At 44.1% G+C, this 25,400-nt stretch overlaps 1 protein-coding gene across 2 annotated transcripts; it reads right to left on the reverse strand.

Moving 5' to 3' along the window:
- Window positions 1-348: 348 nt before the first annotated feature.
- LOC128895532 (cuticlin-4) lies at window positions 349-25,300 on the reverse strand. Of its 2 annotated transcripts, none has more exons than XM_054158211.1 (6): window positions 24,212-25,300; window positions 12,894-12,975; window positions 2,225-3,006; window positions 1,717-2,034; window positions 1,002-1,326; window positions 349-762 (listed from the first exon to the last, which is right to left on the reverse strand). In XM_054158211.1, exons 2-6 carry the CDS (start codon window positions 12,960-12,962, stop codon window positions 352-354), a joined length of 1,905 nt encoding a protein of 634 aa, XP_054014186.1. In that variant the 5' UTR covers window positions 12,963-12,975; window positions 24,212-25,300; the 3' UTR covers window positions 349-351. The 2 variants fall into 2 exon arrangements, with proteins under 2 accessions (XP_054014186.1, XP_054014185.1); XM_054158210.1 differs by lacking the exon at window positions 24,212-25,300 and adding an exon at window positions 14,853-16,011.
- Window positions 25,301-25,400: the final 100 nt, after the last annotated feature.

Below are 25,400 nucleotides of genomic sequence, written 5' to 3' on the forward strand. Positions count from 1 at the left end.
GTCCTCCATGTTTCTTTTTCTCTCTCCCGTGGAGTCGCGTTTCTAGGGCACATATTTACACGGTACCCGAACATTCTGCTCGTTCTGCCGAACGGGGAGGAGGCACACGTTTGGCCGAGCCTGAAGAGAAGAGAGCCGGAAGAGAATGAGAATCCAATGGGAACGGCGGGTTGAGAGAACTGGCGGAGGAGAACGAAGAGAATGTACGAGGTGACGCGGGCACAACGATCAAATAACATCCAAGCACGGTCTGTCCTCGAGAGATCGCCCATCCTCGAGTGTCTCTCGTCATCCTTCACTGAGTTCCTTTAATCTGCGACCTTTAATCTTATGATCATCTCGGCGGGAGTCTCAGTTGGCCACCTTCACGAACTCTGGATTGGGCACGCTGCAGTTCTCCGTTGCGTACGCCGGATGCACGAAGCTGGTGCCCGCCATACCGACGTTCTTCCGGTCTACGGCGCGCACCCTGACGAAGAGGAACGCCGCGACCAGCGAGGCGACGACCACCACCAGGAGAAGCATCACCAAGCCACCGACGAATCCTGGGAGGCTCATGCAGATCGTCTCGGGATCGGCGGAGGCGCTGGCGTTCTGAATCACCACCGTGGTGTCGTTGCTGGAGTTCGTCGTCCCCAGGGCGAAGTTCACGTCGCCTGGAGCAACCACCTGAATCGTCCTCGAGGTGTTCACGTCCGTCATCTCTTGGGCTGCTCGCTTGTACACGTGGGTCGAGACCAAGGTGACGGTTCGGTAGATACTCTGTAGAAGATATCGAGGAAATGAGTATTAGAGATCGGTATATGGGTTACTAGTAATTCATGTTTTAGATACGTTGTTAGAAACTAGTCCTACTCCTTAAAGGTGAACCATGATTAGGCCCTACTCCTTATAGAAGCATTTTATTCAGAGGACTCTATTACACCTAGAGATTTTTTAAAAATCTTCAAGGTAAGGACCATCGTTCAAATTGGGAACTATAGGCTAGAACTGATACTCACGGAATCGTCATCTTCCAGATGATCGAGGTCGTCGGACCTTCGCCTCCTGGCACCCCTAAGCTCGGCTGGAAAACCTTCTACCGACCTCGGCCGACCCCCGAGGGTGGCCAGGTTGCCCTCGAGCTCCTCGGAACCGGCGGTTCCCTTTCTCTTCACGGTCTGGTAGGCAGCCGCTGGGTGACCAGGAAGAGGGGGTGGAGGTAGGTGAATGTTATCCTGTGGACTTTGCGGCGAGCTGCTGGCCGTCGCGTCACCAGGCGTCGAACTGGGCGAGGAGGATGAGGTTTGCGCTTGCGGCGCCGGCACCACGTCTGCGTTCGGTTCGCTGTCCAAAAAGGATACGGAGTCAGAATCCAGGGTGAAATTGAATTTAGAGGGACTCGCTGCGGGACGTCCCTCGGATAGACGCCATATTGCCGTTAAGGGAATGCTCTTTTTAATTTTCATAATTTTCTTGAATCAAATGCACTTGTAACTTTCGAAATTTTGTGCGTTTATTTGTACAAGATTCTATTAAAATAAGAAATTTACATAATTTACATAATACTTTATACGTATACTTTGTACATATTGTACATTTATAAATTGAAATAATATGTATATCGTAATTTTGACATTGTTTAAATTTGATAGAAGTATCAAGAAAGGAAAAATCCCATTTTCTGATCTAGAAGGAAAAGAGTACCCCCTTCCAATTGGATCGATCTGGACTCACCTGTACGCTCCAGCAGGTCCGCTGGGGTGTCTGGGATCGGCAAACGCCGGTGGTACGCCGTACTCCGGTACCGGAGGCGCCCCATATTCCGAGCCAAGGCTCTGATGCACTGCTGCTGCGTATTCCTGAGATAAACCGTTGGCGGGAGCGCCATACTCCAAACCAGGATGTCCACATTTAGGCTCTGGACAGTTGTAGCGACAGACTTGTATGACGCACTGGAAGTGGACGTTCATACTGTCTGGGAACTTGAAAGCTTGGAAGTAGGCGAAGCTGACGACTGAAGCGCTTGGTCCGAAGTTCTTTATCTTTTGGAACCTGCGAGGAAAGAAGAGTTTCATTAATCATTAACAAGACATCCCAGCCTAAACAGTCCAAATCTAGGCTTTAGAGTCTATTACCAAACTGATCGATTCTAGTGCTCATAAAAATGATTGAACACTTTTCAAGTCGCCGTATTGGACCAAGAAACTATCCACGTAGAAGCAACAACTGAACGTCCACTCACCTGGACATAATCTTGGGCCTGACGACGCAGCCATACTGGTCCACCAGCTGAATAGGCGCCCTCTTGCCATCGTGAGCCACACAGTTCCTCACCAACATGTCGAATTTATTCTCGTCGTCCTTGATGGCCAAGACCATCGTCATGGTCTGTCCGATCTTCACGATGCCGGACACCTCGCTGGCCCACGGTCCCTTGCCGACCTGTATCTGCATCCAACATTGGAGATTGTCTCCCAGGAAGTTCGCCGTGACGGCGTGCAGCATGTCTACTTGGAACGGCCTGAAGGTCACGGCCTTCTCGTAGAAGTCGTACCAGGTGCAACGCAGCTTTCTCGCCTGGTCCCACACTTCCTGCACGTAGGGATCGTACTGAACGATTATGGTGTTCTCCACGTAGCTTCCCGACGGCGTGGGCGCCCCGTAGGCCGCCACGTTGTGGTTAGCCGAGGAGCTCATCCCGCAGGAGTTCAGGAAGATCTCGAAAGTTGCGCTCAGGTGGCCCGTACCCGGCTTTAAGTGAACGCAGTGAGAGTCCGAGTAGAAGCCCTTGCTGAAGATCATACCGTAGAACGGTCGATCGAACTCGATGTTGACGCGCATGTGCGTCTTCTCGCATTGGACCTGCAGGTGTTTTATTTGGGGTGTGTCAGGAGACGCCAGGGGCCAGTTCTCCTCGGCACCGTGCGTCACCGGGGGACCGTACTGTGCCGGGGCCCCGTAAACGGACCTGTGCTCCAACGGCAGCGCGCTGCTGTCGACCAATGGGGCGTCGCATTTTACTCTCTGCAACGAACGAAAAGAAATTACGTTAGAGTCTTTTTAAATAGCTTCTATAGATTTCGCTGTATATTAACATACAATGCCAGTGAGATTCTTTTAAATAGAATTTTCTTGTTATCTTTTAATGGGTAAGGAGATTTTCAGGTTATTGGCAAGTCGATCTAGATATACGTGAACGTGAGCACATCCAACGGTTGTAGCCTAAATCAATTCGTCCGTGAATTCTGTTTCGTTAATAGGTTTTGTGTAATTACAATTACCCCCACCTTCGATTAATAATTATTTCGATCTATTAGGCATGGTTTTAATTTTAGCAGAATTCCTAGGGGGAACTTAAGCTAAATTCTTTCTCAGTCTTCGTACTTTATACATCGTTGAACATTTCGGTCAACTCGTGGAATTCACCTGACACGAGTTCTTTGACTCTATTTATTACGTAAGCCGAGTTCTACTAATCCTTCAATTACCCGATTAGTATATGCGTTGACATTGGTAGTGATGGATAAACTTAATAAATAATTGTAGCGAAACATTAAATTGTACTATAAATATTACTAATATATTTATTTATATTTCTATCAGTAATTAAGAGGAAAATACAGATACAAATTTAATTAATAATTTGTCGTAGAAAGAAATTTAATTAGTTCGTTATTTTTTAATTTTGCTACTAATTTACGGGTAGATAATTGAATCAATAATTTGATTGGCTATTACTTTTCGATGCTATGCCGTAGTAAATTATTGCTCGTTTACCAGGATGCCTAACAATAATCGATCGTGGTTTGAGTCGAATCGAGCTCAAACTAGCTGCGGTCGCTTATGCGGTAGTGGACCGTTGAAAATGACCGAAAACGATTATGGCTGCGGTAATCATTTGCGAAATATTATACTAATTGCAGCGTACTTCCGTAATGAAATCTGCGCGTATCCTTTTGTAAAATGAACTCTTCGATGTGTTATTATCGCATGCATACGTATACGTGGAATGGCCTGAATTCGCACGTGACAAGCTAACCAGGCTATAACAACTACAAACCATACTATACGAAATACTGTAATTCTGGATCTAAACAAAATTTAACGACTTTTACGAGATTCGATAAAATAAGTTGAACGGCGAGTAAGTTGGTACTATTTTTGAATACTCGAGGTATTAGAATTTCAATATTCAACATTCAAGTATCATTATTCAATTATTTGAGTATTCGAATATCGTTATTCGTAAAAATTCTAAACGACTTTGGTACACATCAAACTGCCGGGGAATTTGCAAGACAACTCGACGTAAGTGCTATAACAGTTTCCAAGCACTTAAGGGAAATTGGCGAAGTCAGAAAGCTTGAAAAGTGGGCTTCTCATGAGCCTAATGAGGATCAGAAGCACCGACGATATGAGGCGTGCAGTTTACTGCTTCGACATCATCCTATCCAGCCATTCTTGGGGTCGAATAGTAACTCATGACGTGAAACGTAGAATGTATAATAATCGACGACCATCTGCCCGCTGTACTTGCTTGCCTTTCTTCCCTTGTCCTGAAGACTCTCCATCACGTGTTACTACCTAGCTGGAAGAATCGTCCGCCATACTTCTCAAGAACTTCGGTGAACCCAATCATTCTCGTCGGACGTTTCGACCTGGGTCAAAGTCGTCTTTCCAACTCGTCCCACATTGTTCCACGAAGTTCAGGCCAAAACTCCGCGATAGCTATTCAACTTCCCCAACTCCATCTTAACAAACCACTGCTGTGCACACGTAGCTTCTCGGTGAGGAGCATCGTTCCTGCGATGACGAAGAAGCCCTCCTCCAAACTTCTGCCAGCGAAGTTGGAAGAACGGAATCGTTTAAAATTCTGCGCTAGCCTTCGGTGTGTTTAGTGCCGCAGTGGACCCAAGTCATGCCAAGAGAAACTACGTAAACATTCCACGAGAGTCTAGTAGATTCAAATAGGCTATTGTTTCTACTACTAGAGGGTTTCATATTTGATACTTGATAGATTTCAAATCGAATTGACAATTCGTCAATTCAGTTCAGAGTTCAGAGTTTAAGTTCTAAATATTTTGTTCGAACCATTGCAACTATACAGGCAATATAGCACTGTCACGCATGCGTTAACAATTTTTGTATAGTAACCAACAGATCGAAAATTCTGACGTTAAATACCGCCCGGCTCACGAAACGACCCAATTTTTACGCGACACGTCGAAGAACCGTACGCGCGCAGCGAAGAGGAATTTCTCGAAAGACGAGCGAACGACACTTAACGGAAAATGGACGGACGCGTTTCACGACGGAATTTTCAAGGCCCCGCACGTATGCATAAAGGCAATTCAACCGGCCGTGTTTCGAAACGCCATCCACGGTAAGAGCCATAACGGCGAACCGAAAATATAGCACCGGAAAACGAGCCACTTCCCCCGCCTCCTCTCTTAACTTTTTCTCTCCTTGTTCCTCTTTTTTTCCTTTCTGCTTTATTTTTCTCTTGTTTTACGACATCTACAAACGGCGTCGAGGCGCCGGTCTTTCTGGAATCACAATGAATGACGACGAACGCCACCACCGGGGGCACGGTGTACAGAAACGTGTTTGCATTATGAATTCCACGAACGTCATTCGCCGTTGCAACCTTTCACGGAACGCCGATCGAACTCGATGTTACGGTGCTCGAGATTCCGTGGAATTCTCCCGCGAATCGACGTCGACCGGTTCGACCTTGACGGATTTACAAGAAGATGAAGTTGGATGCTTCTCTAAGATAAATCGTTCTCTACAAAGTTCATCGAAATTGAAGAAATTACCGGCGATAAAGTTGGCAGAAATAAAGGTAGGAAACATTATGGAAGAATCATACAATGACCTGTTCAAACGTCAGAAAGAGAAATATTGAAAACACTGAAAGTACCGCAAAAAGGCTGATTTCTTGCCACGTGCTACTCGTTTATCATTTTTCCTTGCACTTTAACAGTTGACTGCCGCAGTGCCGTTGGATGAAATGATGCCTGACGTTACTCGTCGCACTGGCGCCAGCAAATAGGCCACAGAGGTAACGCTACATCGAGCAATGGTTTATAGAACTATCAAAAATAAAACTACAACTGAGATCCATCTATAATTATTTCATATTCTTCTCAGGTTGTGACCAATACAGAGATTAATTATGGAAGAAGAAATTTAAACAATCTTTAACCTTCTTAATTCGAGAAAAAGTGGTATTACTGAACGAATCGATATTATAATACTAATAATAATATTATCATTGCCTCATCGGGTTAGTGACACGTTAAAAAGGCAGAAAGTAATACCGGGGATGCACATTAACTGGTTTATAAGACGACCACGTGCTGGTAGAATGCGATATAACTTGTTCCCGTTCGAAACATGATTTTACATTTCACGTGTTCACTAGAAGTCTACTAATTTCACTGCTCCCCTACTTTAACTCCACGTATCGCGAAGTGTTTTTCTTTAATTGTAGGGCAATGAAATATTTTTGATTAGGCCTGAAGATTATCGAAAACACTTATTACGGGAACAGTTATTAAAACGTCAGGTGCTTTCCAATGAAATGGTGCATCATAGCATTTAATCAGTCGATCTATTTCACGAAACTTTTTCGTTTAATTTTATGAGAGTACGCTATGTACATTTGATAAGAATACCGAAAAAGCATCACGTATAGGGACAGTTGAACGTAACTGTACCAGCGGAGTCAGGTTCCCGAAATTACACGAGCTCCTGTTACAAAAGTTACGAAATTCAAGCGTCTCTTTCTACCGGACACTACGGTGTCATCATCGTTTCGCTATAACGCTCTGTTATACGCGATAAAACCATAAATTGCGCGGTAACACGCCACAACGATGTGCAATTTGAAATCGCATGGACACGTGAGACGGGTTTTTAAGCACCATACTCGTCAATTATGTCTCATTAGAGGTACACGATAGGTGTAATTTACTTTTTGTTCCTTCAACACGAACAAAAGTAATTTGTCTTCTCTGTCGTTTAAATTTAAAGCTGGACTTCAAATAACGTATAAAGAACGGTGCCATATTTGACAGTCCTAAACTTTTTTTCCGGTATAATTCTTGATTTATTAAAGAAGTTTGTTTTCTACAAAGTGGAATTCATATTATGTTTAGCAGAGTACGAATCATGATTCGTATTCAAATTTACATTCGCAGGAGTAAAAAACGAGAAACACTCCAAGATAAGAGCAATTCTCCTGTTATGATAATACAGATGTGTCACGTGTCGTTCCTCCCATCGCGTGAGATCGACAGAGACGACCGATTCAGGATCAACAGGAAACGCACGGTTCGCGCCTGACCGATAGGCAGGTCGGTCGACCGTACGCATACCTGTCCGCTTTCTTGTTCTACTTGCACCTGCACCCGATCTGGTCTAAGGACTTTCTGGACAGAAAAGTATCGCGGAACCGGTCGATGCGTGAAACGAAATCGTAGAGCGATGCAGCTATCGACGAGAGGAGAAGAAAAAAAACACTCGAGCCACGATCGAATGCGTCACACTTCCATAAATTTCGAAAACGTAAGAAAATCTACCGTGGGAATTATTCAGAATTAAACGAATTACTGTAGATGGTTCTGAGAAGACAACAGAAGTATACGGAAGAATCGTGTAGCGACTTGTTCAAACGTCAAAGAAATATCGATTATCATAAAACTTCTATCAGTGTCGAATATAAAAAGAATCCAAGATGTGAAAGCCTCGTATAAAACCTTATTTTTGGAACTGACGATGCGAACGTTGGTTGTAGAGATCGTCTTGGATTGCTGAGGCCATACCGATGGCTCGATTCCATCCCTACCGATGGGAGAAGCCAGGTGCCGGAACCGACGGTGTCCGAAGGAAGCACAGCAGCCATAGAAAGGCCGAGACTGATTTCGTTTTCCCATTGTCGTCCAGTGGGAAGCCCATCCGTTCGCGTTGGACAGCACACTTTCGCTGAACACCGAGGACAAAGCGTGCTCGTTAATTGAGCAATCGACTCGGCCAGCGATTTAGCTTTAAATGGGTATTCCGCTCGAGGGATCTCGAAAAACCAATTTCTGGTTTATTAGATTTTTACATATAATTGGGAGACTCGAAACTACGCGTGGCATGAAAGTTAAATGAGAATGTTTGGTAGTTTTCAGAAAGAAGACGAACAAATCTTCGTATATATATATATTTGCTGTATATATGTTCTTTTGAACAAAAATATTTCATAAAGCACTACACTCTATACTTCTCAACAATAAAAGTACAAAGAATAATTCATGAATAAAATTCTATCCGGAGAAATGTCTGCGTCCTTCCAAAAAAAGGAACGAGTGCGAGTGCGAGTCCCTGCTTGCGATATTCAATGTAACGAGACACGTCCATCCGAAACCAAACGCGCAACTGCAGCCGGTTGCCGATGAAAATGAGAAAAGTTGAAGGTCGATCGCGAGGAGGAACGGAAAACAGAACGAATCGACGCGAAATAAAAGCCACGGAAACGAATCCAAGCGGCCGAGTTTCTACCCGTTTAGAAAGCAACACGGTTCCGTCGATTCTGCGGGTCCACGTGCTACGGACAGGCGCTATCGAAAATAAGATAGCAGATTTTACGAAGTGAAAACCCGACGTCGTAACGCGACTCCTCCCGCTGCGATGATGGCGGCGAAAAAGTGGGTCGGGTCGGTACGAACGACCGGGTGCCTACATGTCCCGTGCTTTTCGATAACACGACTGCCCACAGAAAGCTGGATAACACCGTGGACAATTTTCCAACGACACCTTACCCGCTTTCGAGTCGATGGATACGTTGCATTTTTGTTCTCCAAGTTTCGTGGAAGTATTCCTTAAGAGCATGTAAAGATATCAGTATATAGAAAGATCGTGTTATGTATAATAAAAAGTGAGGAAGCATAATGTGGAGCTGTAGTTGAAGCAGTACGTGACATCTTTTTCATTAAGAAGTGCACCGTTTTCCAAGTCGAGAGGTTAAAGAACCTCGTTTTTGTCTTCCTGTGGCGATCTGAAAGGAAGATTGTTCATTCTTCCGTCCGAAATTGTTGCTTCCGGAAAACCAAGGGGCAATTTAATTGCTGCGAGGCGATCAGCAGGACGGCGAGCCGCAGCCGTGGGAATCAGGCTGAGAACCGTCGGCGCGTACGCGCTCTTTTGTCGAAGAAATCTCGCGGGGTGGGATTTTAATTAAAGAGGAACACTGGCAGCCTGTACTGCTATGCGAAACGACTGTGCATCGAGTGCGTAAACGTCTGCCCCGTCCCCCGGCAAACTGCATCGTTCCGTTCCATCCCTACGAATTGTTTTACGGACGCGACGAATTCACCGTCGGTCGTCCACGGGGGACGGCTTCCGTTCGTTTCAATTCCGCTGGTTCGTCTAACGCAGGCATGTCTAACGACATTTGTGACGGAATTGAAGAATACCTTCTTACATTTAAATTCAAACTGTCGTTGGATTGTCCGGAAGGATGGGAATCACGAGGATGATCTCGAATTACGAGATCGAGAGGCGGTTGCATCTCTGCGAGAACGAGTGCAGTGAAAAGCCAGCGGTCGTCCGCAAGATTGTACGTTCCGAGCGGCCGCAAGACGAAGGAGAGTGTTATTTTCCTATTCGCCGGGGTTTATCAATGGCGGTTTGGTATCGGAGCACGAAGAACTACTTGAAATCATGAGCTTTCACTGACGTAGCAGCAACCAAGTTTCGTAAAGAACTCAGAGATAAAAAATGAAGCAGTCTTAGCCGAGCAATTTTATTTATACGTAAATACGATTAAAAATAACAGTCGTAAATACGATTAAGTGACATTGAATAGAACCTGCAAAGAAGATTCGTCTATTTGACACGCCACGACAGCTGCATTCATATCCCCAAACGATTACATGGTCTGCGAACAGTACTTTTCCCTTTTGCAACGGGCTATTCCGTGTTCGCATTAATCCTCCAGAACGTATTTCAGCCTAATCTAATTTCGCCCGCGACACGTCTCGTCCAGTCGCCAGGAGTCGGATTTTAAATTTGTTTCGTTGCACAAAATTACGTAGCGTTTGGGAGAACTGTGTTTTTTGACGGTGGTAGCATCGATTCAAGTATAGTCAAGTATTTATTAAGTATTCGAATAGCACTCGAATAATCAAACATTCATACACTATTCAAACTATACTCGTCACTACTATAAACTATCAGAATCTTCGACTACTCGAATACAGAAAAACTGGACAAGTAGTCGAGTCCCCCGTCCTGTAAGTGTCAGACCGCGACGTCGCGACGAGTACGAGCGACGAAGGCCCCTTACGGGGGTCGTCATGTCACTCGAATTCGAGTGACATGGCAGTCGACGTGTCGAGAGGCCTACGAAATCGGAAACGAGACGAGACGAGACGAGACGACACGAGTCGAGTCGAGTCGAGTCGAGACGGAACAACGCGAAAACAGGGCGAGACGTTTCTCAGGAAAGAAAGCTGCCGATGGAAAAGAAGTCAATCCTTGGCTGGAACTCGACTAGAATCTGACCCGCTATATATCGTATCGCGGGCTGTTCCCTTGACAGAGAAAGAGAGAAAGAGGGGAACCAGTGGACGGAGACGGAGACCCGCGGCTCAGAGTACGAGAGAAAAAGAAAGAACATCGTCTAGAGAGTATAGTCGAAAGAGGGCAACGCGTCCGGCGCGATGACCTACTATCTTCGCTTGGGCTGCTCGGCTGTGTATAGTTAACGCTGACTACTGTGCGGTGTCGCTTGCAGGTACCACTCTACGCGCACCTTAGACGCTATGGTGCTACCAGGCGCATCGGGAGCCTTCATTCATCGTTTCCCAAGGTCTCGATAAGCCATTGTCGAACTTTTGAGGTCTTCGAGAACTATTACATTAGTGAAATATTTGAAAACTTGTTTACATCGGTAAACTACGCCCCCGAAAGCCGTATACACTTTTTGTCTCCTACCAAGGTTTACCAATCTCAGCATCTGCCAAAACACATCTGGCCATCTGGCAACGATACTTGGCATTGCACGTGTTTAACGGCGACGTCGCGGGATTTAATTACTCCCCGTTAAATAACGAAAACATCGCGTTTCATCAGTTTGAATTTATGATTCCGGGAAAAGTATCGCGCGTGTTCCCGTGGAAATTAATTGCATTAATTCCGACTCCCGTTTACACGAATATCGGAAAAACGCATTGATCCGCGCGGCGGACAATTACCGTCTGCGGACTGGAATGCAAACACGGCGTAAACGCGGCACGCATCGCGTAATTTCCTTGCGTTTAATCTGTCGCGTCTCCCTGTAGACGAAGTTGCGTCGAAATCGATGTGAAACGACGATCCAATCGATGGAATAACGATCGAGCGGTTCGGTCGGATTAAACGATAAAAGCTGTGAAAGCGTGGCTTTCAATTTTTTTTTCTTTTTTTTTTTTTTTAATAAAATGTCAAATAGACTTTAAATTGAATAAGCGCGACGGGACAAAATCGGTCAGTTCGTTGCTGAACAATCGTCTATTCAACCGGACGGAAAAAGTATCAACATGCGTCGACGTCACAGAGTTTCGATTCTTTCGCGACGTGGTCCATGTTGGAAAATTCAAACACTATCCGAATACTGCGACCTTAGAATTTCATTCGATTGCTATTCAAGTACTGCAGTATTCGAATGCTACTCGAATACTCAAATTGCGATTCGCTCGAGAATGGTTTCGTTCGGGAATAGTTCTGGGTGGTAACCGTTTCACTCAGGCATTTACCTCGAAACGATCAGTGCCATATCAGACGACAATGTGTGGCACAGAAAATGCCCGGCGGCTACGGTGATTCCTCTTAAGCATTAACGTCGCGTTGCGTCTCAACCGACACGTGCGGCCCGCGAATAGCGGTCCAACCAGCAGGCGTTTAGGCGTCAATGAAACGCGCTCGTTCGTTTTCTCCTGGAAGAACTCTCGACATTTTTTAACGGTCCCAAGAATCAGACAGTACTACTTGAATTGTGCTTGTAGCGTTCGAGTGCTCGTATATTCGAGTGGTGACAATCAAATACTGAATTATTCAGATAGTAATGTTCAAATACTAACAAATTTGAGTAACACCAACCCCGGACGAAAATAATGAACGACACGATCCATCCCAATATTTTTTAAATTATCTCTCCGTAGATTTCGTCGACTAGGATCTCGGAAACAGTCGGTGGTCGCGCACGCATCGCGACAATGCGAGTTAGAGAACTCGGACAGACGCACCGATAGAGAATCGCCTGTTTTACGCAGCGCGGCATAACGGTCACCGTGCACGAGCTGTCTGTCACTTCGAATGAGTAGAACAAGCCACTAACCGCGAGTAGTAATCTCCGTTCGTTCGACGGTAAATTGGTGCCCGCCGATTTAATAATACCGATCACGGCAACGCACGAATCGATTATTTGCCAGGGCGCAACCTGCTCTCGAAGGGAACCGAACGATGTTTCCTCGGTGATGCGACAAGAATCGTTTTCTCGGAGTAAAATTTAATTGGACATTGGCCGTGCATACCCGGGACTAGTAGTTCCCCGTGGGAAAATTCGTGATTCTCATAACTATTACGAAATGGCGGTTGAAACCGATAATAAATCGATTCTGCACGCGAAAATGAATCGATAATATGCGATACAATTTTTCGACACTAGGCCTCGTTTTCGCGAAAATCGATTCCGACGGTGTTACGGATCACGCGAGGGCGTCGAGTCATACATGCTCCGAGCGTGTCTGTCCATTGCTGATTGATTCTACTTGTTTCGGCGCGCGTTATCTTTACTTCCTCTGCTTCGTTACAGTGAATCGATCGAAACGGATAGCATCATCGTCGTGTTTACAAATACGACTAGAACGGCGAGTACTCACAGCCAATAGCAAAGGCAGCAACAAAATTAAAGCTGTCTTCCGTATACTCCACCACGTCCACTCCATCATGCGTATGTCCTCTCTGTAATGAAAAAGGAGAACGAGACATTTTAATTCCGTGCGAATTCTATTATATTCTCACTCCTGGAATCCTTTCAGTGATATATTAATAAGATCAAAGCTTTGCTGTCTCGAATGCAAGTATTAATTTGCTTCTTAATATTCATTAAGTTCTTTTAATTGACATCTGTGACATGAAACGTGTGAAATAAATTAATACTTCTACCCAAGACTGTAAACTTTTGGTTTCAATTTCGAATAATAATTATTCGATTACTTGGCAACTCGAATACAAAAAAGTTCCACAAGTTCCAGCCCTAATCGCGAGCCCTAACTTCGACGTAAGTGGCGAAGGGACGCGTCCAGGCATACGACGAACAGAATAAATTCGTTTATCACCACTCGAACGGACGAGTTGGGCACTGGCTGTTCGTGGTTCCGCGAAAGACGTTACGCAATGAGCATATAAACCATATTCCCCGAAAGTCGAACTTCTTAATTAAAAAGTCGCTCTGGGTACAGCGCGACGCACCGAAAGAAAAAGTTTCAACCGCTCCCACAACCCGCTAGGAAATTCAATCTCGCGAGATTCAAAGTCTGCGCGGAGTGAGCTTCGTTTCTGGCTGAAATTGGCTAGGAAATAAAGTTTAACGGTATAGTGAAAAATGAAAGAAAACACAATGAAAAAAGAAAGTCGACGACGAGGAGGTAGAAAAAATACATAGAAAAAATTAAATTTCGCGCACAGCACCGGAGATAAGAGGAAAGAGTCCGGAGGTGGAACGCTGGTAAACTCGTAGTTTGAATAAAGCCCAGACATCAAAGGGGAGGATTATTAAGAGCCGCGCGATCGAAAAACACCGAAACTTTGAAGCACGGAAAAGAAAGACCGATGATAGACGCGGGGAACCGGAGACGAGCGAAATTATATTCGAATAAAACTGATGACGAATAAGAAATCCTCAGAAATCCACTCTTAATGGTGGTAACAATTTTTTGTTTAACTGATTAATAACTGTACGTGTCGATGTAAGGGAGACGATTGGACGGATTTCGATGAGCTATTTGTTACGTTTCGATTTAGATGTTTTATCTAAAATTGATGAAATCGTTAATATTTTATTTTATGATAGAAGACAAATTTGTAGTATGTAAAAATTCATACATAGAAATGTGAATATTGAATTTATAGATAGAAATGAACGCTTGGAGTGAACGAGTTGAAACGTAATAAACAATCATGAACGAAGTTTCATATGTACAAAGGATGATAACTTGAAGTCTCGAACGAGCTGTTACTTATTCTGGCCTTTCGCACAGATATTTTATATGTTTTAATTCTATATATATTCCCGAAAATTCAATCAAACGATCTAATGTTATCACTGAACAAAAAAATTCAGATAAAGGACAAAGAATTGAAATGTAAATAAAGCAAGTTTGGTATCGCACTATTTCGAACTATTGTTTAACAAAAAAGTAAAAATCGTAAGATCCTCCTCTAGATCTTCTCAAACACATTAATCGTACAAAACATCTAAAATAGTCAATTAAAATTAAAGGAACTCAATTACAACATAAAATGAATACCAAGAAAAATCACAAAAAATATATAGAATCTCATGATGCAAATGAATTTTCACACCCCCCTCCCTTCACAGTTAATTTTAAATCACAACTTGATCCTGTCCCAAAAAACTAATCCCTACTATACTTTCAATTTCTAACTGTACTTCGTGAGCCTCGAATCATCATCGATTTATTATTATCGTAAACAGCACTCAAACTTAAGTAAACAGCTCGACGGAGACTCCGAAATAATCGTCCATCGAAACGTAACGCGCTCGTTTCCGAAATCCGTCCAATCATCCCTAGGCGAGGGGGGAAACGAGAACGGACCGGAAGCGAAGAGATCGATGCACCTCGATCGTGTCCTCGGTGTCGAAGCACTGTCACCTAGAAGATCCTCCGAATATCTTCGAAATTCTCGTGCTGGTCCCTCTTCGCCCCCCACTGGAGCACGTCGTCGGTCACACGAAATAACCCCGTGACTCGCGGCGTCAGTTGTTCGTCATCGGGCCCGAGCGCGAGCGGTGCTTCCTTTTCCCGTGGAAGTGAAAAAAAAAAAAAAGGAAAAAGGGGAACTCTGGCTGTCTGCCGCGACTGGACGGGCCCAGAGGTGGCTACCTTGGCCAACGGGGACTGACTGAAGGTGCAATCCACGCTCGTCTCGGCCACGAGCCACGTCCCAGTGACCTACTGACGATCTCGATCGTTCCTGGTCTACGCTCGCCCCCTCCTCCTGCTCCTTCCGCCTGCGTCAAGTCCCAAACAGGCCCACCGTGCTCGCGGTACCCCCACCCTTCGGTCGACCGCTCTCTGCCACCGTTTCCATTCCTTCTTTTTCCTCATAATCGCGTCCTTTGCTCTCTTCCTCGGACTTCGTGGTTTCCTTTATCCCACCGAACGATGCTGCCCGTGCACAGGTGAAAGACGCTTCGAGCGAGGCGCGAGAATCATTAAATAGGGAACAGGGTGGAGGGAGAGAGAGAGAAAGAGAGAGAGGGGGAGAGAGAGCGTTTATTTCGGTGGTCGTTGTTCTTCGGGGAATGCGCCGAAACTTTTGATGAGCTCGTTTCGATCCCGGGGTTACCCGTGGCATGTGGACGTCGTAAATTGGAGGCGATTAGTGGTTTCGAAACTTGACGGGTTTCTTTATCGGTACAGAGGTGGTTAGCGATAGTCAGCGGTGGTCAGCAGAATCATTCGATTTTTGACGATAATTGCAATGCTAATTACAATCCTGGCGGAACGTCTGAGTACCCCATCCAAAGGATGTGACTTACTCAATGAATTCTTCATTTTTACAACATTTATCCTGTCAAATATTGAGAAAATTCAATAGCCAGGGTCGTTTTAACAGCATCGCGGGCCCCAGAGCAAAACTGTGCACTCTTGTTAAAAAGGGTGGGCCCCTTAGTTTGTGAAGACAAGCGCACAGCGTGCCCGTACGTTGAGACTATATATATTACACAGCAAAACTACATAGCGATAAACACGAAATTTATTCTCACCGAAATAATCGTGAATTTTTGTCGATGTTTAAAACCTAGAACAAGCTGAAGTCCAAAACAAGGGAAACGCGCTAATTGTTAGCGGACCGCGTTTCTTTCCGCGTCTGCGAGCACGTTTCGGTGTGTTTTAGCCCGTCGGAAAGCTTCAACGCGTTGTTCCCGTTCGGGGGTGGGAAAAGCGATTTTCGCGAGGAAAGTCATTTACGGCGAGGCACGTAACAAAACAACCGGGCTCTGTGCGTAACAATATCGCCCAAGCGTCAGCTGGCCCCGTGGGCCAAAACGCGAAGGAGAAACGCCCGGAAAATATTTCAGTTGTCTGTCACACGCAGGTGAAACGAAACGCCGATCGTGACTGGAATAATGGGCGCTCGCGCGAACCGCTGCTGCATCCGCGCGAACCAGACCAGGACGGGAAGGAGCCCACCGTACGAACGAACGATGGAATCGTTTCGTTCGACTAGCTTCGATTTCAATAAATCGCGAGGAGAGGAGAAAACCAAAACGAGGGCGTGTGCTACTCTCCTATAAGTCGAATCGTCGATGCTCCGCCATTTTTCACCGTCCGGAGACCGGATAAACGCGTTCCTCGCGACTCTGCTCGAAAAAGAACGACACGAAAATCTCGAGCACCTGATCGTTTTCCCGCACGATATACGCAAACGGTTCGAGTAAAGGAATGGAAGGATTAAAGGGGGAATATAGTTTAATTGAAAATGAAACAAGAAAGGAGAATTATGGGACGATTGATGATGAATGTAAAGGATTTTTCGAGGGGTTTTTTTGTACGAAACACAGTTGTAATTTATTCTATAGTCACCAGGACTATTCTAACAGGCTCCTTCCTTCGTTACTTTCTATTATACTTCTACTACTAAATCAGGAAGGGTTGATAATTTTATTTAAATCGTAGAATATGAATATTTTTTGTAAAATTGCAATAGCTTTCAATTGCTGTTTAAATGCAAGTAACAAGACACAAATTGACGAGATAAGGTTAAAGGAAGTAGCGAATGGTATAACGAATGAGGAAATAACGGAATAACCGGCTGGAGTGGGGAGGATAAAAGAGGAAAGGAAATGATACGTGGAAAGTTGAATAAAATCAAAGATAAATATTTCAGAAAAGTAGGATAAGCTGTTGTGTAGAAAGTAAGATAGGATAAGGCGGTTGGCATGATTTCGTACGAGCCGGGTATAAACACGGAGTGAGATACACATATGTGTCAAATGTGTCATAAAACCGACTTCTTTCCGTAGTCGGGAGGCAAAAATTACTAATGAACTCCAGCTTGGGCGCAGAAATGCTTAGAAGAAATATATTGCTGCGTCAAGGCGGAACGAGTCGCTTGAAATACTTTCCAGCTATGCCACCGAAACACCGAAACGTCGGTTTAAATCAAATATACATCTGGCGAAGAAATAGATACCAGAGTGTGCTACTAGGGAAAATATCTCTTCCGATTGCGACGATACAGGAAATATTTTACATGCAGTTTGAACCGTATGAACGATTGAAAGATGTAATATATAAATAAAATTTACTTTGTGTATACGCATCTACTAAAAAATAAATTATTTTGTCCGAAGACATTTCGCTTGAATTAAATTCGGTGTACCGAACAAGTCGTGGCACGCCAAAGAGAAAACAAATGAACCCCGTTTGGGACCAAGCTGAAAGCTTCCATCGTTTTTCATTCGTCCTGCAATCGTCGCGACGAGAGCCGTATAATTAGCATAATTATCGTGCATCTATTAATTACAATGTATCGAGGGAACGTTAACGTCCAGTCGTGCTTATTATAAAACGCTCCACATTCGCAGATACGGGTGATCGCGACGGCCGATAAACCAGGCGGCATGCGAGAGGTATGCCACGGCTCGCTGCACGCGAAAAGAAGTGTAAAGACGTGTTAATTTGAAATCAGTGGGCGATCTTTGGCCTAACTTTTCGCGAGAGAGATAAAAGAAACGTCGTTCTTCGTACTATGTAGTTTAGGAAAAAAATAAATAACCGTTTTAGATATATGTAAGAGTCACTCGTATGAAACTAATCAAAAATTGAGTCCATTATGGTAATTGCGAGTGGGTCGAACGTATTAGTCAGCCTTTGTAAGGCCTGCGACTATCAAGGAAAGCATTCGACCTGTCTCCCTCCGATTTTAGCCTACTTTCACAGGAGGGTAGATTACGGGTCCCCGTTGCCGCGTGTAAAATATTAGTTGCAACGACTCGATAATACTAGAGATACAGTCGATTGCGGTAACACGGCTCGCAATGTATATCGAGTATCAATCTCTGTCATGGAAGTCTACGCGGATGGTAAATACGAGGGAAACAGAGGAATAAAAATTACTTGCTACGTGGTATTTATTATCGTGTATACTTGCAGCATACTAGTCAACACGAGTCCATTGGTAATGGCGAAAAATTGGAGCACTGGAATGCAAGAAACTAAGAGCCTTAGTTTACGTTTAGTGTAGTCAACGTGAATGTATCAGAAAAGGGTGAAAAGTTCGAATTATTTAATGTACCTATTATTTGTCATCCAGTATTAAAACGAATTAAAATTTTGGAAAGATACTTCGAGCGGTTCCCTTGCAATCATCGAATTCTCGACGTTGATCACATTCAATTTATTCACGACATCGCGTTCCCCTTATCCCCAGGACTGATCTTCTTCCTCCCTACGATACTTTCGTTTTCTCGAAATGGCTTCGCGAACCGGGATTTGCGTAACACGACGACCGATAAGAACGAGAACTAGAAACGCGAACCGGCGGTCTGGCCCAGATTCCTCGCCCGCATGACGTTAACCCGTCCATCCGGAAGTGGCTTATGGTAGTCGCTGCACGCAGGGATAACGCCAAACGGCAGATAATACGAGAAAGTGCGAGTGAACGTTTCTCCTTCGTTCACTTGTTTTTTTTTTTTTCTGACTTGTCACGAATATAGGGCAATTATCCTGGTATCCTAGAATTATCATTTTCAGATGAAGCGACGAATGAACAGAAAGGGAATTTCCCTTTTTTAATCCTTCAAATATCGATTCAACTGGGATACGAGTGTTTGCGGAGAATGTAATTGAAAAAGGAATAATTAAATAAGGTTGGTGGAAATTATAGATGACGAGAGAAACGAGGTAAAAGTAGAACGACCGAAAAAAGTAGAAAGGATAATGAAGAAAAGCAAAAAATGATACCAACTCGAATAAAGCCAAAGATGGATAATTAGGAAGAGTAGAATAAGCTGGGGCATAAAAACGAAGAGAGTATAATGCCAGAGGTAGATGAAATTCTCTTCTGTACGATGGTTCGAATAACAAATTAGAGATTATCTTTCGTGTATTATTGAAATAAAGTTCAACTCGTCTCTGGATAAAATCGATTATTCGCAGTTTTTATCGAATTAAATTTTCAAGGAAAGAGCACGAGTGACGGATATGTGTTCGCACAAATAGCCAATCACGATTTATTTCTCATTCGATTGTTCCCGTGAAATTTCATTTATATTTGAAGTTCCGTCGGTGTTTTTGTTTCAGAAAAGAAATATGAAATTCCCGGAGTATCGGGGGATACTCGATCGCGACCCTTTGCATACAAATGGAACGTTGGAGTTAATTAAAAGGCCAATCCCAATAGTAATCGTATTACCTCGTAATTCGACGATAACAGCATTAGCTTTCCTGGTAAAGTTACTTCCTCTACTATTTCTTTTAAGAAAAAACGTACAATTGCTTCGCCAGCGGTTATTCGAGGTTTTAAATAAAAATCGCGTATCTCTGAATCTCTGTAATTCGTGATACGGTAATCGTTGGCAGAATAATTACTCTATTACCAGCAAATTACCTGAATCGCTGTTAGATTCGTGTTCGATTCTGAAAAATTAAAGAAAATATCTATTTTAACAACCTTCCCTTAGTGATCCTTAAAATAGCTCTTCCTTTATTTAAAATTATAGGTTTGATAAAACTGGAATTGATAAATAGTTTGGTTGTGTGAATGAAAGTCACGCGAGAGAAAAATTTAGAAAGAGCTGGAATGGTGGTCCATGAATGACAATTTTAAAATTTCTCGCAAGACAAGAGTGCTGCATCCTCGGCACTTTTTGCACGAGCACAGACAGCCCGGATACAATCGACGCAGAATTTTGTACGTTTTTCGTTCGTCGACTTTTCTCGGTTCGATTGCATTTCCCTCGTCTTTCCCATCACGTTCTCCTTTCATTCCCTGAACGACACAAAGGCTTCTTATATTCACTGAAGTTCAAAGACCCTACACATTTTCATCGTGTTCAAGAGTTTTAAAATATTTCTATTTTCGTAGTCTCTTATACTCTTTCTATAAACCGTTTCTGTAATTAAAATTTGAATTTTCTGCTTACAATTTAAATTTTGATCTACATATCGTTGTTAAATTTCTAGACTTCGTTCGCTATCTCATATTTTCACGTTTCATCCTCTGAATGAAATTTCACTTTACATTGTCCAACTCCAATTTCAATCTGCGTTCCGAAATTTAAATTTTGATTTTCCGGTAGCGATTCAAATTCCGATGTTCGTTGAACGGCTAATGGACAAAGTTCGCTGACTGCTCTTCCGACAGTTATATAATCAGCCCACAGAGAAGTTTGCGCGGAACCGATATTGCGCGAGTAAGTGATACGCGGACACGCTGGAGCTGAAATACCAGATGCAGGCACGGAATGGGATCCGGTAGAAAGGTGGGCTATTAGGAGAAAGCTGGCCCCAAAAATTAATCCTCGAACGTGGCGTCGCCATAGCTCATCGAAAATCGTGAACCTAGGGGGACGAGGTTACCCTAGAATTTCGTTCCGAATACCCAAATTAAAAAAGAGACAGGAATCTACATTGGACCATCCTCGTGTGTATTCTAAATTTGCATACATACGCCACGTGCCCAAATCTTGACACGTTTTACCTCAGCCTTTTTACTTAGAAATACGTTCAACATAAAAAGAAGCATTTCTAGTCAGGTTTATTTTAGGAAGCATCTGCGAATTTAAGAGAGGCGAGGTGGAATCGTTTAACCACTTCAGAATTAGTGGCGCGTGAGTCTAAAAGGCTTCGAGCACTTAAAGTTTTTAACGAAATTCTTATATTTGAAGTGGGTTGAAGTGGGTTAGGAATTTTAATGTAATTCTAGTATTGGGAAACTGAGTTGTCCCATTCACCCACCCTACGAGCACCTACATTTCCATGATTATTGTTCATTGTTGAACTTTCCGTCTTTTTGCGATCTCTTATAAAGGTGAGCCATTTCCCGCAAAGCTATGCGAGCCATCCAAGCTCCCGCCGACAAAACCTCGTGGTAGCGAACCTTCCAAACACAATGAATCGACAATTTTTTTTTTGCGCCCAGCTTTTCTCCAATTACGTCGTGGCAGTAATTCGCACACCTTTTATCCGAAGAACCGGAGGAAGAATGCATGCGTGTCGAGAATGTGTCGTTCGTGTCCCACGGCCTAAATACTGCTCGTAGATGTCGAGGAAAATGACACCTGATGGAATCGAGACCGCGAAGCATCTTACGAGACGGTGATGGAGGGACGGGGTTCATCTCGGTTAATCCTTGAAATCGCGCTAGATTGACAACCCACGTATTAAACGGCGTCCAGCCGAGTCACTGTGTGACCAAGAGTAATCGTTGGACGCCGGTGAAACCGCGCTCAACAATTATTAGAGACCCGCGGCGTGCTTCCTTTAACCTCTTTTCGAGTCCTTCGACCCTCTTCGCCGGAGGAGAAAGGAAACTTTTTGGGCTGAATAACACGGATATTAAACCACCTCCGCGCCTATCATTGCAGGGGGAATCGTAACGATTCGTGAAGAACGTATTATTAGATTATTACTTATTCGTTTGGAAATTAATTTGCACTTGTTCGTTCAAAAAGGTCTTCCTTGAAATACCATTCGAATACAACTTGAATACTTGGCTGCTCGAATACTATTCTCCTCAAGTATTACTTACTGCTACTAAGTATTACACTCATTCGTGGACCAAGAAACTTTTCGGAGGAAAATTCGACCTTTTAATAAAACGTATCAGTTTTAAAGGCAAATTTCACGAGAGTAATCCGTGATAATCAAGGTCTGGAGACAGGCCGTCGCCCTGGGCGTCGGAGCGCTCCGAATACGTCGCCGCGCGAACGAAACAAGAAGGCCAGGAGTCCCAGTTTCCCCGTCACGGAAATCAGATATCGTATGGCAACTGCCGCTTCCTCCACGGGCCCGTATTTTTCCCGCGTTGTTGTTATTATTATCATCCGCCGGCGACCGGTGGTGCAACCCTTTGTCCAACCGAAGCGTGACAGGTGCGAGCGCGTGACGTAAGTAACGAGGTACCGTTATACCCGCGATGCACACGCGCGCCAGGCGAAACCCCATAAGAATGCCAGACGACACGGTGCGGAACACCACCGTGGACGGTGTTGCGCGAAATTCTGTACTGTTGTGAAAGTGACATGGGAGTCCAGTGGCGTAGCCAACTTTTTACGACCTTCAGTTTGGCCCTCGCGTTTATATAAAAATTAATTTAAATTGTACACAACATAAAGAAAAAATTGAATAATTTTAGCGACACATGTGTGTTTAGTAGGTGGATCCTTTAATTCGTTAGAACCTCTAGAATTAGAATCTCATTCAAACGAGTGAAATTACTTTGAGCTCTCATTTTGGACCACTTTTAACAAGTTTAATTATAGTTGAATACAAGCGAAAAGGAAGTTAAACAATTTTGACAATTACCTGCAATTTCTTTGTAATTGGTATTTCTTTATGGGACTTGGACAAGTAGGTCCCCTAATTCGACGGGGCCTCTACTCTTTGCCACAGGGTAGCTCATGCATGAGAAAAAAAGATACGAAGGTAAAGAAAGGAACAGAAAATATGGCCCTGGCATGGTAATGGCCACGTTCCACTTATCGACGGAAAGTTAATCGCACAATGGCGTTTCAGAGGAAACTGGAAAGTGGATTGGTCGAGGAGACGCGTGCCAAAGGAAATGATCAAAGGGCTTCTCGGGTCTCGAGTGACCCTACACAATTTCAGATCGTTCGCGACTGGTTTTGCTGCTACTAAAAATTCTTTTGTTTTCGTAGAAAAAAATGTTCCTTCGTCTACGGTTTCCTGCCAGCACGGGGTAGAAAGCGAGAAATTAAGGCGACGTCGGGCCGCGGAAAATTGATCTCACGTGGACACGAGTGGTTGCCCAGAAACTTTCGTGAATATTCGTCTCGGTTGTTAAAGGGAGGACGATAGAAGTTCGCGAAACAGTTCAACAACGTTCGAAAATTGTTGACCACAGGGTATAGGATTAGAAGAAGATTAGAAACCCTCGCTCTAGGACGACGGGACTAATTGTCACGTTCCCTGAAAAGTCGACCGGTCTCGATTGCATCTACCAAATCGTCGGCATTTATCGCGGGACCCATCTTCCATGGAGCTAGATCGAGTACGGATCTCGAACGACGCTCGTGAGATTCAGAATGAATTCGTCTTCTTCTAGCGGCGGTCTCTCCTTCTCCACGCCGCTCAGAGGATCTTTCTCTCTGCCTACACGCGGCCTTATTCTCGACATAGACCCGGAGAAGGAAGGACGCCACGAAGAGAGACGTGAGAACGCTGACATACTGACTCGCTACCCCACATACCCTTTTGCCTTTTCAACGCGCACTCAGAAGATGCCGGAGTGGGGCGTTGAACCGGGAAAACGGAGAATGGAACAACTTCGTTTCGATCAGTCTCCAAAAATATATATTATATATTATCTGTATTTTATACGTGAAAGAAATCCCTAATAAAATGCATATATATATCACTAAAATTATTCAACTTTCTCCACACATTGCATTCAATTTAAGTCGATTGAATTCAAATGAAATTCTTTCCTGGAATTAATGGAATTTGTTCTCAAGTCCCCAGAGTCTCAACCCAGTCGAATCATTGTTAAATTATGCTTTTATTTAAATCTTCTCCCGCGATTCTACAATCCCTACGAAAAGATAAAGTAATAGTCACTGTCTGTAGGATCGCGTTACGAAGGATGTTAATTCAGCTCACGCACGAGGAACTGTTCAGCTCACACCCTTCAGAACTGTTCGAGGACAGCGTACGGATTGCGCACCAGACCGGGGTACCACTGATCACAAACTGTTCCCACAAACCTTGATCTTTCCAGTAGGTCGGCAAGGTGGCTCGATATAATCCTATTGACACACACACTTGGCACTTGCGATTCTCGTTGTCGAATGCTTCTCGTTCCTCACGGGTGGTAAAGTCCCAGACGAAACCCGTAGCGATCCTCGCGAGTGTGGGAGGGAAAAGTTGAACGAAAGGGAGTCCCGCGTGCCGAGTGATCGATTAATAAACGTGACGGGCGTAAGACACCGACCGGGTATGCCGTGTGAGTTCGTTGTGAGCTCCGCCAGAAACGAAACGCGGCCTATATACTCTCCCCTCTCGGGGTCGTCTGCTTTCACCAAAAACCCTCGGCGAGCCACTCACCTGCCGGAAAAATCGAAATTCGCGTCACAATTGTCAGAAAACTGGGGAAAAAGAAACGGCGAAAGGTAGACAGTAAAATTCGTTTTTAGATTCGAATGAAACTTGAGTACACGTGGAATTCAAGTACTCGGGCGCTGGAATACCATTCGACACTAATCGAATACTCGTAGGCTTGAGTGTTATTCGAATATTTGTGCTGACGATAAACAACATTTTTTTTTTTTTTTTAGGAAAGAAGATCGAAAGCTATCGCTTCGGTATTTGAAAAGTTACAAAGTTATCGTTACATCTTTGAAATCCTGTCGACGGATTTATGATTGTATAATAGACTATACAACTATACAACTATACCATAATCCGAAAGTCTCTTTAGAAAAACCCTTTACATCTCCATGATGGTATCTAGCCCATAAAAACTTCATGACAAGTGAATTTTCATAAAAATTTGGCATGTCCTACTCCTTCGGGGTACAGCGTTGGAGGATACCTCGGCCGCAGGCTGCACCGCCAGCACGACTTTCTTTTTTCTTAATCATCAAGAGAGCTACAATGGGCACGTAAACGGAGCGAGGTTGAATCACGAAGTTCGTCGGGGAATGACGCGCGATCTCGGTCTACCTACCACGAATACCGGAAGTCTAGCGGGCTCTTGGTAGCAGCGAAAGTTCTCGTGTTTTCAGGGTCGCCGAAAAAAATTACGTACGAGTAGGAACGTCCACGGACCTTTTTTTTTTTTATCTCTCGTTACAACCATAAAGGCAATCATGATACTATCATAATACAATCATAATACTGTACAACTGTACACTTTTATGTTCTGTTAATGTCTAATTACAATCGTAGAAAGTA

This window comes from Hylaeus anthracinus, unplaced genomic scaffold, assembly GCF_026225885.1.
Source record: "Hylaeus anthracinus isolate JK02 unplaced genomic scaffold, UHH_iyHylAnth1.0_haploid 5, whole genome shotgun sequence".
In the NCBI taxonomy this organism is placed as follows: domain Eukaryota; kingdom Metazoa; phylum Arthropoda; class Insecta; order Hymenoptera; family Colletidae; genus Hylaeus; species Hylaeus anthracinus.

Excerpts from the sequence above, each read along its gene's own strand:
- LOC128895532 (XM_054158211.1), bottom strand. The coding sequence starts at position 12,962 with ATGATGGAGTGGACGTGGTGGAGTATACGGAAGACAGCTTTAATTTTG. Across the intron at positions 2,035-2,224 it reads AGGCCCAAGATTATGTCCAG|GTTCCAAAAGATAAAGAACT; the intron begins GTGAGTGGACGT and ends CTTTCCTCGCAG. Across the intron at positions 1,327-1,716 it reads GGACCTGCTGGAGCGTACAG|CGAACCGAACGCAGACGTGG; the intron begins GTGAGTCCAGAT and ends CTTTTTGGACAG.